The sequence below is a fragment of the Hyperolius riggenbachi genome, chromosome 11 (genome assembly GCF_040937935.1).
Source record: "Hyperolius riggenbachi isolate aHypRig1 chromosome 11, aHypRig1.pri, whole genome shotgun sequence".
NCBI lineage: Eukaryota > Metazoa > Chordata > Amphibia > Anura > Hyperoliidae > Hyperolius > Hyperolius riggenbachi.
In genome coordinates, this window is record NC_090656.1 from 49,723,791 (window position 1) to 49,737,495 (window position 13,705).

At 45.3% G+C, this 13,705-nt stretch overlaps 1 protein-coding gene across 1 annotated transcript in view; it reads left to right on the forward strand.

Moving 5' to 3' along the window:
* The window catches only part of PYGM (glycogen phosphorylase, muscle associated), a 95,649-nt gene extending 86,289 nt beyond the window's left edge, over positions 1–9,360 (forward strand). The window contains exons 18-20 of the mRNA XM_068261086.1: positions 3,207–3,341; positions 3,456–3,522; positions 8,634–9,360. Coding sequence (XP_068117187.1) covers positions 3,207–3,341; positions 3,456–3,522; positions 8,634–8,786 — 355 coding nt within the window. The 3' untranslated portion in view covers positions 8,787–9,360. The remainder of the gene's footprint in view (positions 1–3,206; positions 3,342–3,455; positions 3,523–8,633) is intronic.
* Positions 9,361–13,705: the final 4,345 nt, after the last annotated feature.

Consider the following 13,705-nt stretch of genomic DNA (forward strand, 5'->3'; position numbering starts at 1 on the left):
CCGAAAGGGTATTTGGAAGTCTTCAGGAGCCGTGTCCTCCCGAAGACGTGCGGCTCCATACTGCACAGGCGTGAGCGTGCAAGAGAGAATGCTTGCGCAGGCGCAGTACAGGACCGCCCTTCTTCAGGAGCACTCAGGCTCCCTGAAGACTTCTGAAGCCTCCTTCGGCCGGGTAAAGCAGTATTTGACTAATTTAGTCAAATGCTGCTTCCGGGCGAGCCAGCACTGGAACGAGGGGACCAGGAGAGGAGCGGGAAGGCTCTATAGGACCCAGAGCCTTCCCGCACCTTGGGTAAGTATCTATCTAATTTTTTTAAATGCAGTTCCCATGCACTTTAAAGGGGGTCATTTTTGATCCCATAGTTATTTCTAATAAAGAATTAAGTGTACATTTATTTGATGTATGAAGGCCAATTTATATAAAAAAATAGTTGTCTTAGTTTTTAATCATTATACTTCTCCAATCAAGTGTATCCTTCTATCTTCTTTTGTATATTTGTATACTTTACTTCGAACTCTATGAATAGTCGTAAATTCTTCTGTCTTGTATCATATACTTTTCTTCTATTCTTCCATCGTGCCAAGCGATTGTCGTATTCTGTCCATCCTTGCTGTATTTCACCATAGAATTAATCAGAAGCCCCATCAGAGGCTCATGTAAATTTCACGTTGACATTCCCTATTAGTTTGTCATGTAGACCAGTAGAAATTTGATAAAAAATTATAATACCAACCAGTGGGAAATTCCATTTTTTAATACACCACCGAGTTTTCCTACTGGTCAGTTTATATGGACCCATTGGAATGATTGGCATTCAACTCAAAAAATGTCCATTTCCACCTGTTGAACCAATCGGAAGGCCTAGGGGGAGATGGAAATGATCAAAAGGAGAGATCTGCACACAAACCAGAGTAAAAATAACAGTATCAGTTTATTGTTCCATCACACTAGTGCAGACATTTGACCATGCACCGACAAACGTTTCGTGGCCTATCCGGTCCCCTTTACAGATAAAATACATGTTCATCCCCAGGGGATGAAGTGTATGGATGAAAAGGCTGTAAAAGAAGCGAAGCCTACAGAATAAAATGACATCAGAAGATAAACATATAGAGAATAAAGAAAGAAACCTATACGGAAGAAGAAAGAATGATAATCGGTGGCATAACTACAATTTATTGATTGGACCCCCGCAAAACTTTGATGCCCCCCCCCCCCCCATGTTCACACTCCTTCCCTTGCCTCCCCTTCACAGCGTGGGGGCCCATCTTACAAGCAAGGCCAGATTTATTCCTTTTCCGCACCTAGGCCAAGTGTGTTGGAGCTCCCCTTTCACGTGCAGCAGTGCCCCTCCCATTCCCTGTGCAGCCCCCTATTCCATCTGTAAGATATATATATATATGTACTTTAGCCCCCCTCTTTCATGTACAGCTCCCTTGGGAATCAGCTTCCCTTTTAATTTACTGTCTGGTCTTTCATATTCAGCAACCCCTCTTTCATGTCCAGACCGCCCCCTTGAGTTGCAGCCGCCCGAGGCCCAGGCCTTTGTAGCCTTTTCAGAAATCCAGCCCTGCTCACAAGGGTGATATAACAAGTGTGGCCGTCACACCCATAACAAGTGTAGCCACAAAACACCTGATCTGAAGTAGTATAGTTCCCTGTGTCGGAGGAAGGGAAAGTTAGTAGTTGGGGCCCCCACAGCTCTGGGCCCCCTGCGATCGCAGGTGCTACCCCCTTTAGTTACGCCCCAATAACTATGGAATTAGAAGATATATATAAAAAGAGAGAATCGAGAGCCAAATATAGTGTAGTAGGTACTAATAAATGGGTAAAATAGAAAAGAGTACAAGGTTATACTCACAAACCAGGGTTACCTCCAGGCAACCACTGTAATAGGCAGGTGAGGAGATTGTCCTGTCCTCACTCAGGGTTAAGAAGTTGCTCTCTGTAGACGTAGAGAAAGAACGGGGTATCCCCCTCCACCAAGGGTGAATATTATGTCTAGTGTAATGGATAACAGAGGCGCCAAAAGGATAAAATCAATTCTTAAAAAGTTTAAAAATGCTTTGGAGGCAGTTGGTGGACTTACCTCCTGTAAGCAGACACAACAAGCTGTGTATTCAAAAAACAAAGTAGATTTATTGGTACACTCCAGGGTATATTCGCAACGCGTTTCACGGGTATATTGCCGCTTCCTCAGGCAATAATTAACAGGAGTACACACAGTGCAGTCTTAAGGTCACGATACGCGCCTCTGACAGAGGCTGTTATCCATTACACTATGGAATTAGAAGAGTTCAGATGAAAAAATAAGTAACATTTATTTATGTTTTATAAAATATTTATTAGTGTTTTTATTTCACCTAAGATGCTAATCAGCTCACCTAGGAGGGGAAAGGTTGGCCTGGCAATTCAGTGAACAACTGACACAGCTGCTGGTGCAGAGGCGTAGCTAGGGTTTCCAGCACCCGGGGACAAAGACAGTTTTTGTGCCCAAGTTATTTAGATAGCTGTATGTGCCCCCTTACCCCATTCAGATGTACCCCCCTTTAAATAGCCAAATGTGTGCCCCTTTAGTTAGCCAGATGTGCCCCCTTCACCCTGTTTAGATAGCCAGATGTGCCCCCTTTAGATAGCCTTATTCTGCTGCTGTTAACGCTTCTGTAGAGAGAGGGAGAGAAGCAGGGGCACTTCAGGCAGCCAGCGAGCCCCCTCTCATACATGTGAGGGTGCATTGGCCATGCTGAGCGCCCTCACAGTGCTGCACCCGGGGGCATATGTCCCCCCTTGCCCACCCACAGCTACGCCTCTGCTGCTGGTTAACTGGACCAGCTGCTTAAGGCTGTAATTTGCTAATCTGCCTCCGGGTAATATTAGGAGAACATTTTGCTCACGGCTGATTATAAATAGTGATGGATATTGTTCTGTCCAGAGGATGGCAGCTTCATGTGCAACATAGGAGGAAATGAGCAATATACTGTGCAGATGTAACTCAGCATAAACATTTATCTACATACTTTCAGTCCAGACGCTGATTTAATGTGTTGTTAGCGCGCGAGTGACAGGTACACATTAAGCCATAATGTACACCGTGAAGGGTTAGTGTGGAGATTGGCCAGGTGCTGTGTTATAATAACACAAGTAAAGCATGCATAGATGCATAAATGCTCTAGATAATGACAGGCTTTCTGTGATTTCTCCATAGCTACAATGCCCGGCTGTATTATGACAAGATCCCCGAGCTCAAGGAGGTGATTGATCAGCTTAATTCAGGATACTTCTCCCCCAAACAACCTGACCTCTTCAAGGACATTGTCAACATGTTGATGAATCACGACAGGTAACAATTTGCTGTCCCCTGCCCCCCTCCCATCCTTCCAGCTCATCGCATTCTCTCTATGCTGCTCCTCCAGCCTCTCCCCCTGGCTCACCAACACTGTCTTATTCTCTGCAGGTTCAAAGTATTTGCAGATTATGAAGATTATATCAGATGTCAGGATGCTGTCAGCGCACTTTACAAGGTGAATTGTCACATCATAAGATGACACAGTGACACACATAGCAACCAGATAACAGGTCCTTCCCCGCCTGATGACACGCTGCCACACGCTTAATGATGCTACAGTTCTGCATGCCCTCTGCAGGATGACAGATGCTATGACATACAAGAGGAGACGAGCCTTGCATGCTTTATTATGCAGGTCTCAAAAAAAAAAAAAAAAGCATCTCCAAAAACAGGTTTTTATTTTGCTGAACTTGGCTATGCATTTTTTACACTCGCTCATGAGATTGCATGCTGTGAAACTGAAGCTCATCATAACATATAGCCATGGCAAATTGGGAGCTTTCAACCAATGCCATCAATTATTTGCAAAGCATTTATATTGTATGCAGTTCCTGAGTTGTCACAGGATTGCAGCGCTGACACTAGGTTACAAGATCACTATCACGAAAAATTGTAAAATACATACATCTTAAATATAAAATGTACATTTCTCCCGGAGTAAAATGCACTATAGTTACTTTTCACCCATGTTGCTGTTGCTTACAGTAGGTAGCAGAAAGCCGTCAGATCTGACAGATTTTGCCCTCATGGGAGATTATCAATATGACCTTTATTCTTTATAAAAGCACTTTCTGGAAAGTATCTGTACAAAGATGCCAGTTTGCTTCCGTACTCTTTTTCACACTATTGTGGCAGGTGGACTGAGCAGCTGCCATTTATGAAGTGCTTTTGTGAATACAGAAATGCCTGAGAATCCCCCATGAGGAGATGGATTAGTCACATTTTTACTACCTACTGTAAGTGTCAGCGACATAGGAAAAAAGTACCTGTAGTTTCTGGCGTATGAGACTACTTTTTAACATAGCAAAATCTTCTCAAAAGTCGTCTTATACACTGGGTGTGGTCTTATAGGGTGGGTGCTGAAACTTCCGAGCCAGACTGCAGAATCTGCGGTTGCCGCATATGGTGGGGGGAGCTCAAAAATATCCGCGGCCGCATCCCTGCCGTATGCAGTGACCGAATGAAAGCAGCAAGTGCGGTGCTGTACAAGTATGGTAGTACAAAATCCACTCACTAGGATTCCTGGAAAGAAGTGACTTAACGTGATCCCGATAACGAGATGAGGGGGGCGCCTCACTGGGAAGGTGTAAATGATGGGCGGAGCAAGCTGCAGGCATCTGGGACACCCAGGGTATGGAAAAAAAGAGAGCGAGAGAGCGGCACTTTGCCCAGAAAAACACCCCTCTTTCTCCCGTCTGGCCCACCCTTGTATTCTATTACCGTACCTCCTTCTCTGCCTCTCAGATCTCGCTGCTGAGGCCTGCAGTGAAGCGTCGCAGGCACGCATGTGCAAGTTCTGAGAGACAGAAAAGAAGGTAATGGTATACAAGGGTGGGCCAGACGGGTGAAAGAGGTGTGCTTGCGCTACCGCTCTGATAGTCTTGTAGACAGGGATAGCTGACCAGTCCAAGTAGGCTTCGTATACAACAACCAGCCAATCACCGGTAAGGTACATCGCTTGCTGTGATTGGCTGATTGTTGTGTACTGGGTACCACATACAGTACAGCACCAGTATCTATATCTGTTTATACAGTATAGCACCAGTACATACAGTATACAAATGTCCAACAGTCAAGAGGGATAGTCTTACATGGCGAGGATATACCAAAATGTATATTTTAACTGGAAAAGGGTCATCTTATAAGCCCAGTCGTCTTATACGCCGGAATATACGGTAATTTATAGTGCATTTTACTCTGGGAGAATTTTTTTATAAATAGTTTCTAAATTGTACAATTTTTTTCGTGATAGTGGCTCTTTACGGAACATTTACCTTGAGATGGCTGAAAAAAGTCCTCTCCATTCACTGTAATCAGCTCTATCACTATCACATAGACTGCTCACCCATAGACTGCCCATTCACCCTTCCAGACCAATAGCTTTCTCCTCTCTGTAATCAGCTGGATCAGGCAATGGTCAGATCCACTGTCTTTTATTATGAGGTAGTTGACTTTACCTCACATACAGTTTCATCAATAACAATAGAGACAAACTTTGATGGACTCAATTTTCTGTTTTGATTTACTGTAGATTTACTACATTTGATTTGTGTTGATTTACTGTAGCTCAGTTTATTTTATTACCTTAAAGTGAACCCGAGGTGAAAATAAACTGATGAGATAAACAGTTGAATCTTTCCTCCTACTCCTAAAATAACTTTTTTTTAGACATCTTATGGTTTTAATTTATGTATAAACATTTACAAAGCAAATTTAAGGTTTTATTGTTTCTGCTCAATTGCAATGGCTAAAGGTGGCCATACACTGGTCGATTTGCCATCAGATTCGACCAACAGACAGATCCCTCTCTGATCGAATCTGATCAGAGAGGGATCGTATAGCCACCTTTACTGCAAACAGATTGTGAATCGATTTCAGCCTGAAACCGATCACTATCTAAGGAGCTGCCGCTGCAACCAAAGCCCCCCCCCCCCCCCCCGCATACATTACCTGTTCCGGCCTGCGCGATTCCCCTGGTCCCAGCTGTCTTCTTCTCCGCTCCGGGCACAAGACCGTTCCTGCAGCTACTGAACTTCCTGTCCAGGGGAAGTTTAAACAGTAGAGGGCGCTCTAACAGGTAAAGTATACCCGCTGTATGTATTGCGTCGGTCGTCGGGCATCCGAACGCCGCTAGCAACGCACTCCCGACCCGCCGGCGATCGAGAAAAATCACCTGCACGGACGGATCGACGGGAACGATCGATTTGGGACGGAAATCGATCGTTCTGTCAGCGGTGTGTGAGGCGATTTCACAACCGATTCGATCACTGTGATCGAATTGACCGTATATCGGCGGGAAAATCAGTAGGTGTATTGGCACCTTTAAGCATCCTAGAGGGAAAATACAAAAACTGTTGACTTTGTATCTATCCCTTGCAGTCAGGAGCCCAGTTATCTAATTAGGAAAGTGTTTTATAGCTGTAATTTGTTATCAGGGAGGGACGCTATAGCCCCACTGGAGAAAAACTGTCAGATGCATAGCTGGATATTAATTCTTTCAAGCAGGGAAAAAGAAAAGGAGCACAACATAGGTGTCTGTATGCTTGCCACTGTATATGCACATGTCTATCTCATCATGTCATCTCGGGTTCATTTTAAATCAGAGATATCGAACTTCAGTCCTCAAGGATTGAGGTCCTCACACATTTTTGGCACAGCTCATATTAATTGATGGAGCTGAATCAGGAAAGGTGTGGCTTATCAAGTAGAACGCATTTCTCCATTTCTCAGTCCATCCTAAACAGCACTAGATGCTACCGGTCAGAGCATGGCTGTGACTCCGGATAGACAGCTTTCAAAGTGGATTAGAGAGAAGACAGATTCTGGGCACCAGACCAACATATTCCCATTAAGCAGAGCACCCAACCACCCCGTTTTCGGCGGGACGGTCCCGATTTTGGGGGGCCGTCCCGCTGTCCCGCGCTGCCCCCCCCCCCCTTTGTCCCGGCCGCGGGGGAGAGAGGGGGGAAAAACCCAGATCGAGGCACCAGCCCGGGATGCGTACGCGTCATGGATGCCCGCCACCATTAAGCTTCTCCCTCCCTCCCTCCTAATGTGCCCCCAGTGTCCTCTTCCCCTCCGCAGAGTAAACAAATGTGCAGCGGAGCAGGCTGTAACTCTTACCGTTGCCTCTCCGCTGCGTACTGGGATCCCATCTGCTCTTCTCGCGGCTTCCTGTGACAGGAAGCCGCGAGAAGAGCAGATGGGATCCCAGTACGCAGCGGAGAGGCAACGGTAAGAGTTACAGCCTGCTCCGCTGCACATTTGTTTACTCTGCGGAGGGGAAGGGGACACTGGGGGCACATTAGGAGGGAGGGAGAAGTTTAATAGCGGCGGGCATCCATGACGCGTATGCATCCCGGGCTAGTGCCTCGATCAGGGGTTTTTTTTTCCCCCTCTCTGGTCACCCACACCCTCCTCCTCCTCCCCACCCACCCACTTGCACCCTCATGCGCCTCCCTTTCGGGAGTAGTTAATTAAAAATATTAATTTAAAAAAGAAAAAAAGTGGGCGTGGCTAGGGGGTTGGGGTGTGGCCAGGATGTGGCCTAAGTGTCCCGGTTTCAACATGTAAAATGTTGGGAGGTATGCATAAAGCACCTTTAACCTCCTTAGCAGTAACCACTCTGGGTGGAAAACCGCAGCTCAGAGCGGTAACCCTAAACTACACTCATGGTAGCCGCCGGGAGGTCCATGCAGAGCATTGCGCGCAGCGGGCGGTTTCATTTACCTTCCGGGCGATCCAGATACTGGCAGCCATTTCTCTTCCTGTCCACAGAAGCTCTGCATCCCCCTGGTGAGATCGCCGACTGTCATCATGACGACAGCAGGCAATCTCACTATAAGGTTACAGCACCACCCGGAGGATGGAGGGAGAACTGCAGCACTGGATCCCAGGGAGGTGTAGAGGCTGCTCCAGGCTCTCTCCCGGTGTGATTTTTTTTTTCTTGCTTTAAGGGTCTCAAAGCACATGAAAAAAATTGTACTGCTTTTAGACCCTAAAATCAGGAAGGAATCACACCGCCAGGGAGGTTAATATATCGCCAGTGCAGCAACAGACACTGTATTGGAGACAGCCTGGCCCGCTGCTTCAGAGTGTATATGCCTCTGAAGAAGCTGGTTTTCCTGTTGCTGAGGCACTTTGTACCTCTCTCTGATACAACTCTGGCACTTTATTTGGCCTGAGGAAGTGTGCGCAGACCCATGAAACGTGTTACCGGTGCTTATTACAATTCAAATGTATATAAACTAGTCATTTTTTAGGTAATCCACCTCTATTTTTCTATTTTTTGCTGTTTTTAACTCTTTTATCCACTTCCATACTCCTCTTACACACTTTGTGTTGTAGCAATGAGGATGTATTAAAGGCTCTTAATGGGAATACATTGGTCTGGTGCCGGGAATCTGTCTTCTCTCTTATCCCCATCCTAAACACTGGCACGGTTATGGCCCTTGAGGGCTGGAGTTCGACACAAGTGCCTTAAACACTACAGATTGCCCATAGAAGTTATCTTCTCTTTCGTCTTTTCTTTCCTAACCTCCTTAAAAAAACTCCTTTTTCCTGCAGAATCCAAAAGAATGGACCCGCAAGGTGATTTATAACATTGCTGGATCCGGGAAGTTTTCCAGCGATCGGACCATTGCCCAGTACGCCCGGGAAATCTGGGGGGTGGAACCCAGCACCTTGAAGATCCCTCCCCCTGATGTTCCACGTGACTGAGTACTTCCATATGTATCCATCAATGTCCTCCATGCACCTTCAGCTCGTCCAAGCCGTGTCCTCTGGTCCACCATGTGTGAAGACTCCAGCCCCAAAGACCATCCACTGCAAAATGGATTGTCTCATCAAGAATAAACTTCCTTGTCCTGTATTTGATGGAAGGTCCCACCTCCCTGTAGAAATCTTTCCTCTTTATGTTATATCTATTATGTCCTGGTTACTACTAGCTTGCGGTCGCTATAGATCCTGTACTGCCTTGATGTTAGAATCCTTTCTTTTTTGAGTATTTGATTGGCCAACACAGTTGCAATTTAAGTGGTTCACTGGGTTCACTGATGGGTCATGTTTTCCAGTCCTCCACAACACAGTTATATTACATCCTTCATAACGAGAGGGATTGTGTGTTCCTTCGTGTTCAAAGTGATTCTGTTTAGGAGACTTTATTTAATTTTTTTTAACAGTATAATATTCTGCTCATCTCTGCCTCTTGACAATGAGACGCAGAACGGATTCTTATGACATGTTAAAACAGTTATTTAAAATAAACTCCGGCTCCTAGAAAATCCCTTATACACATTCCTGTCCTTGCTCTGATACAATTTACAGAATTATATACCAGTAACTCCAGTTCAGCTTTACTCTTAAATGCATGAACACACGTTTCAAAAAATGTATTTAAAATTGTTTTTGTTAAAAGAATATATATTTTTGGGGGATTACAGAAGAGATCACGGGTGGACAGGCTGAACTAGGCTAGAACTCGCCTCACTCCAGTCATCCAAAGTGATGAGAAACAAACAGAGGCACTACACCTTCCAGTAAAAGCACCTTTATTCTTTACCTGGATGCAGACAGTGTGGCATGGCAGTGAGGGTGATCGAGCTTGACAGCCGTTTCATGCCAATCTGCTAACCAGTATATTTAACCTCTGAGGAAGTGGATTACCACGTAACGACTGTCCATCCACCTGAATTCCATCTCTCTGGTGGCATCTAGTGCCAGCCTTTTTTTCTTCATCGTGTGTTCACAGTCGTGTCATGTCGCAACGAATGTGGCATAGGTCACGTTGTGGGGGGATGGGTTCAACTGTAATCTACACTCCAGCTGGGCCTCTGCTGTCAACAATTAGTGAACCATGGCTATGATGGGGATCACAACTGCATCCCTCTTCCCTGTTTTGTCAACAACACTGCAGTTACCATGTGACTGAATGGGCAAAGCTCTGACTGGCATAGGAATTGATTAGCCAGAAAAAAAAATTATATATATATATATATATATATATATATATGTATGTATATGTATATATATATATATATATATATATATATATATATATAATATGTATATATATATATATATATATATATATATATATATATATAATATGTATATATATATATATATATATATATATATATATATATATATATATCTAGATCTTCAATAGTTGTTAATAGTTGTTAAGAAAACGGCTGCCTCAGACATTTCAGTGATTAATGGCAAGCCTGAAACGCTTGTACATGTAAAACAGTAATTTTATAAGGTTGCTGGCGGAGACTGTAATATGGGAGTGTCCAACTTTACTGCTAGTAAGCGGATTCATCCAGGTGTGGAAAATGAGTAACAAGCCCCTCCTTCTCTGTGCTGCTAATTTCTCCTGCAGCAAGATGGGAAGTTTCTAGCCAGTCTGTACTCCACAAAGTTGTGCAACTTCACCTTTGGACACACTTTTATGACATTCAGTTACAAAACGTCTTCTAGAGCACTGGTCCGTTTAGCCGTTTTCTAGGAAAGAGCATCACTTTAATGGGATGATTAACCACTTTCCCCACCACTACAGTATATCTACGTCAGCTGTGGCACCCTCCAAGCCACAGCGACGTAGATATACTGACCTGGCTGCAGCCCTTTTGTGCAGGAACAGGTGCGCTTCAGAGCGCACCCCCCGGCACTGTCAGCTGCAGTACTAATTGGGAAAAGGGAACATGTTCCCTTGTAGCCAATTAGTGACCCCCCCCGCGGATGAACGATCACCGCTGTAGCAAACAGCGTGATCCTTCATCTCCCCCTCCTCCGTGCACAGATGGCCATAAAAATGTAGATAAAGCTGCCTCTCTCACCTTACCTCGTTCCAGCGATGAGCCTGCAGCCTGAGCATCCGATCCCAGCTCTGAACTCAGCCGCGTATTGCCGGTGACAGGGAACCCGGCTTAATGACGTCATCAAGCCGGGACCCGGGTCACCAGCAATACGCGGCTGAGTTCAGAGCTGGGATCGGATGCTCGGGCTGCAGGCTCATCGCTGGAACGAGGTAAGGTGAGATAGGGAGCTTTATCTACATGTTTTTGGCATCTGTGCATGGAGGGGCTGTCTGATGGGGGGGGGGATGGGACATACATTTGGCTATCCACACTGGGGGGGGGGGAGGGGGGGTTGGGGTGCCAAAACAACTGCCAGGCATCTGGGTAACTAGGGGGATGAAATCTGCCAATTTGGTTACCGGGGGGGGTAACCTAATACTGGGGCACATCTGGCTATAATTGGTGGGGGGGGGGGGGCAATTCTGGGGGCACATATGGCTGTAATGGGGGAAATTTTATCCTGGGGACACATCTGCCTATAATGAGGGGTGCCAATCCTGGCGGCGTTACTGTCTGTCTGTACTGGGGGATGGTAGATACAAGGGACACATCTGACTATATGGGGGGTGCTGATATTGGGGTCACATCTGGCTAAACTGGGAAGATTGGGCTGATACTCGGGGCACATCTGACTATATTAGGGGGGACATAAAACTGGTGGAATGGTTTTATCCCTGTGGCACTTTTTATTTTTAAACTGGAATTGTTAAAAACTGAGAAATAATGCATTTTTTTTTATTTTTGTTCCCTTTTTTCAATTAAAATGCCTAGAAAACAAAATTGTTCTTGGGACTAAATACCCCCCATCGAAAGCCTCGTTTGTCTTGAAAAAAACTATATATAGGTCATTTAGGTGTAGTGAGTAGGGATAAAGTTATTCCTGATTGAATAGGGACATAGCTAAAACGTAAAAACTGCTCTGGTCAATAAGGGGAAAACAAGGTCTGGATGCGAAGTGGTTAATATGATTTTAAAAGAATTTTACTAATTATGTCTAGGCAGAGAGCTGGAAAACATGTCTTGTCAGGACCCCTGGGGACCCCTTGAAACACTATTGTAATATTTGATCCTAAGTGATGATGAATTGCAGCAGGCAAACTACTTCACAGGATAAGTGTACTGCGTAAAAAAAAATAGAACTATAGCCTTGTTAGTCTTTTGCTGAATACTCACCTAGCGGCGCAGGAAGATACATCACTAGCATTCCCAATCTATCTTCCTGCTGGCAGGTACACGCGGCGGCACACGACGGGTGCGAATGAGAGTTCAATCGATTGCAGTATTTCGCACGGGAGTCGTCAGGCTGTTATCCTCCTTGGCGTTATGATTCTTTCCAGATTTTAAGGTCTAAAAGCAGTACAATTTTTTTTGCATGCTTTTTAGATCCTAAAACCTGGAAAAAAATCTTGCTGCTAGGGAGTTCTGCAGCAGCCCAGCACTCACTCACCTCCCTGGGATACAGCGCTGCAGTTTTCCCTCTGTCCTCTAGGGTGGCGCTGTAACCCTTTAGTGAGATTGCCGACTGTCTTCATAACGACAGACGGCGGTCTCACCAGGGGGAAGCAGAACTTCGGAGGAGAGGAAGAAGCATGGCAGCCGATGTCAGGATCCCTCTGGAGAGGAGTTAAAATGCCCGCTGCGCGCCATTGCTCTGCATAGACCTCCCAGCGGTTACCACGGGTTCAGCTCGGGGTTACCGCTCCTGGCTTGTTTTTTCCACCCCGAGCTGAACTCGTGATTACCACTTAGGAGGTTAAAGGTCCAATCTGCCATGATGGTCGTAGTCACCAAACACCATTCGTGTTCCTGTACCCACATTGCAAAATCAATCAACAATCGCTACTCTCTCAAAAAATCACCAGTCGTAGGAAAAATCGCGTAGTCGGTACGGGCTTTAAGGCTTTACTATGTCCCTCACCCAATGTCTGCATTACAATGTGACTTCTCTGTATGCTTCTAACGGCGAGCATTACACTTATCATGTTTTCTACACGAGGCCCACTTAAAAATCCTAAAAGGAAACTGGTATCAAAGCAAAAAGCGTTACTGTGGAAATGCCTCAGTACCACGTCTGTGTTATTTAATAAAGTTACATTATGATCTAGATTGGCTGTGTCTTTTATAATATGACTGAGAATACATAAATCAATATATTAATTTTCCTCCTAATTGCTGGCCGAGCTGCCTCCTCTCCCCGTCCTTCCCCTGCTCTCTCATCCCCTCACTCGCTTCTGTTCTTATCTCCCTCCACAGACTTCCTCTCTTCCTTTTGGGACCAAAGTGAATATCCGATTATCCGATGCTAGCTTGCCTTATGTTTTCTTTCTTTTTCTGCCATTAGACATCACTTAACTGCTTCCTGGCCAGATGCTAATGCAAACCGTTTTCCATCTGTCGGCCAGAATCCAGCAGTTGTTCAGTGAGCGGTAATAGGCTGTGCTAGGATTAGATCACAGTGATCTGCTCACACACCCATTGCTCAATACAGGCAGCACAGCCCATCGCATGCCCTTATAGTTAATGACATAATGTCACCACTGCACTACGCTGGGCCTGGCTTCTGGGCGCATTCCTCTTCTACAGTCAGTCAGGCAGGATTTGTGTAACCATCTCCATCTAGAGCCTGCAGCTTCGTAGCAAGTCTAAGTAAAGATTGGAGAAACAAATTCCATCTTTGACCTTTCCCATGAGCTGTTAATGCAGCTTCTTTCCACCAGGACTAGAATTCCATATCGAGATTCCCCAAGCACTCATAGTCTGGTACCTTTAACCAGC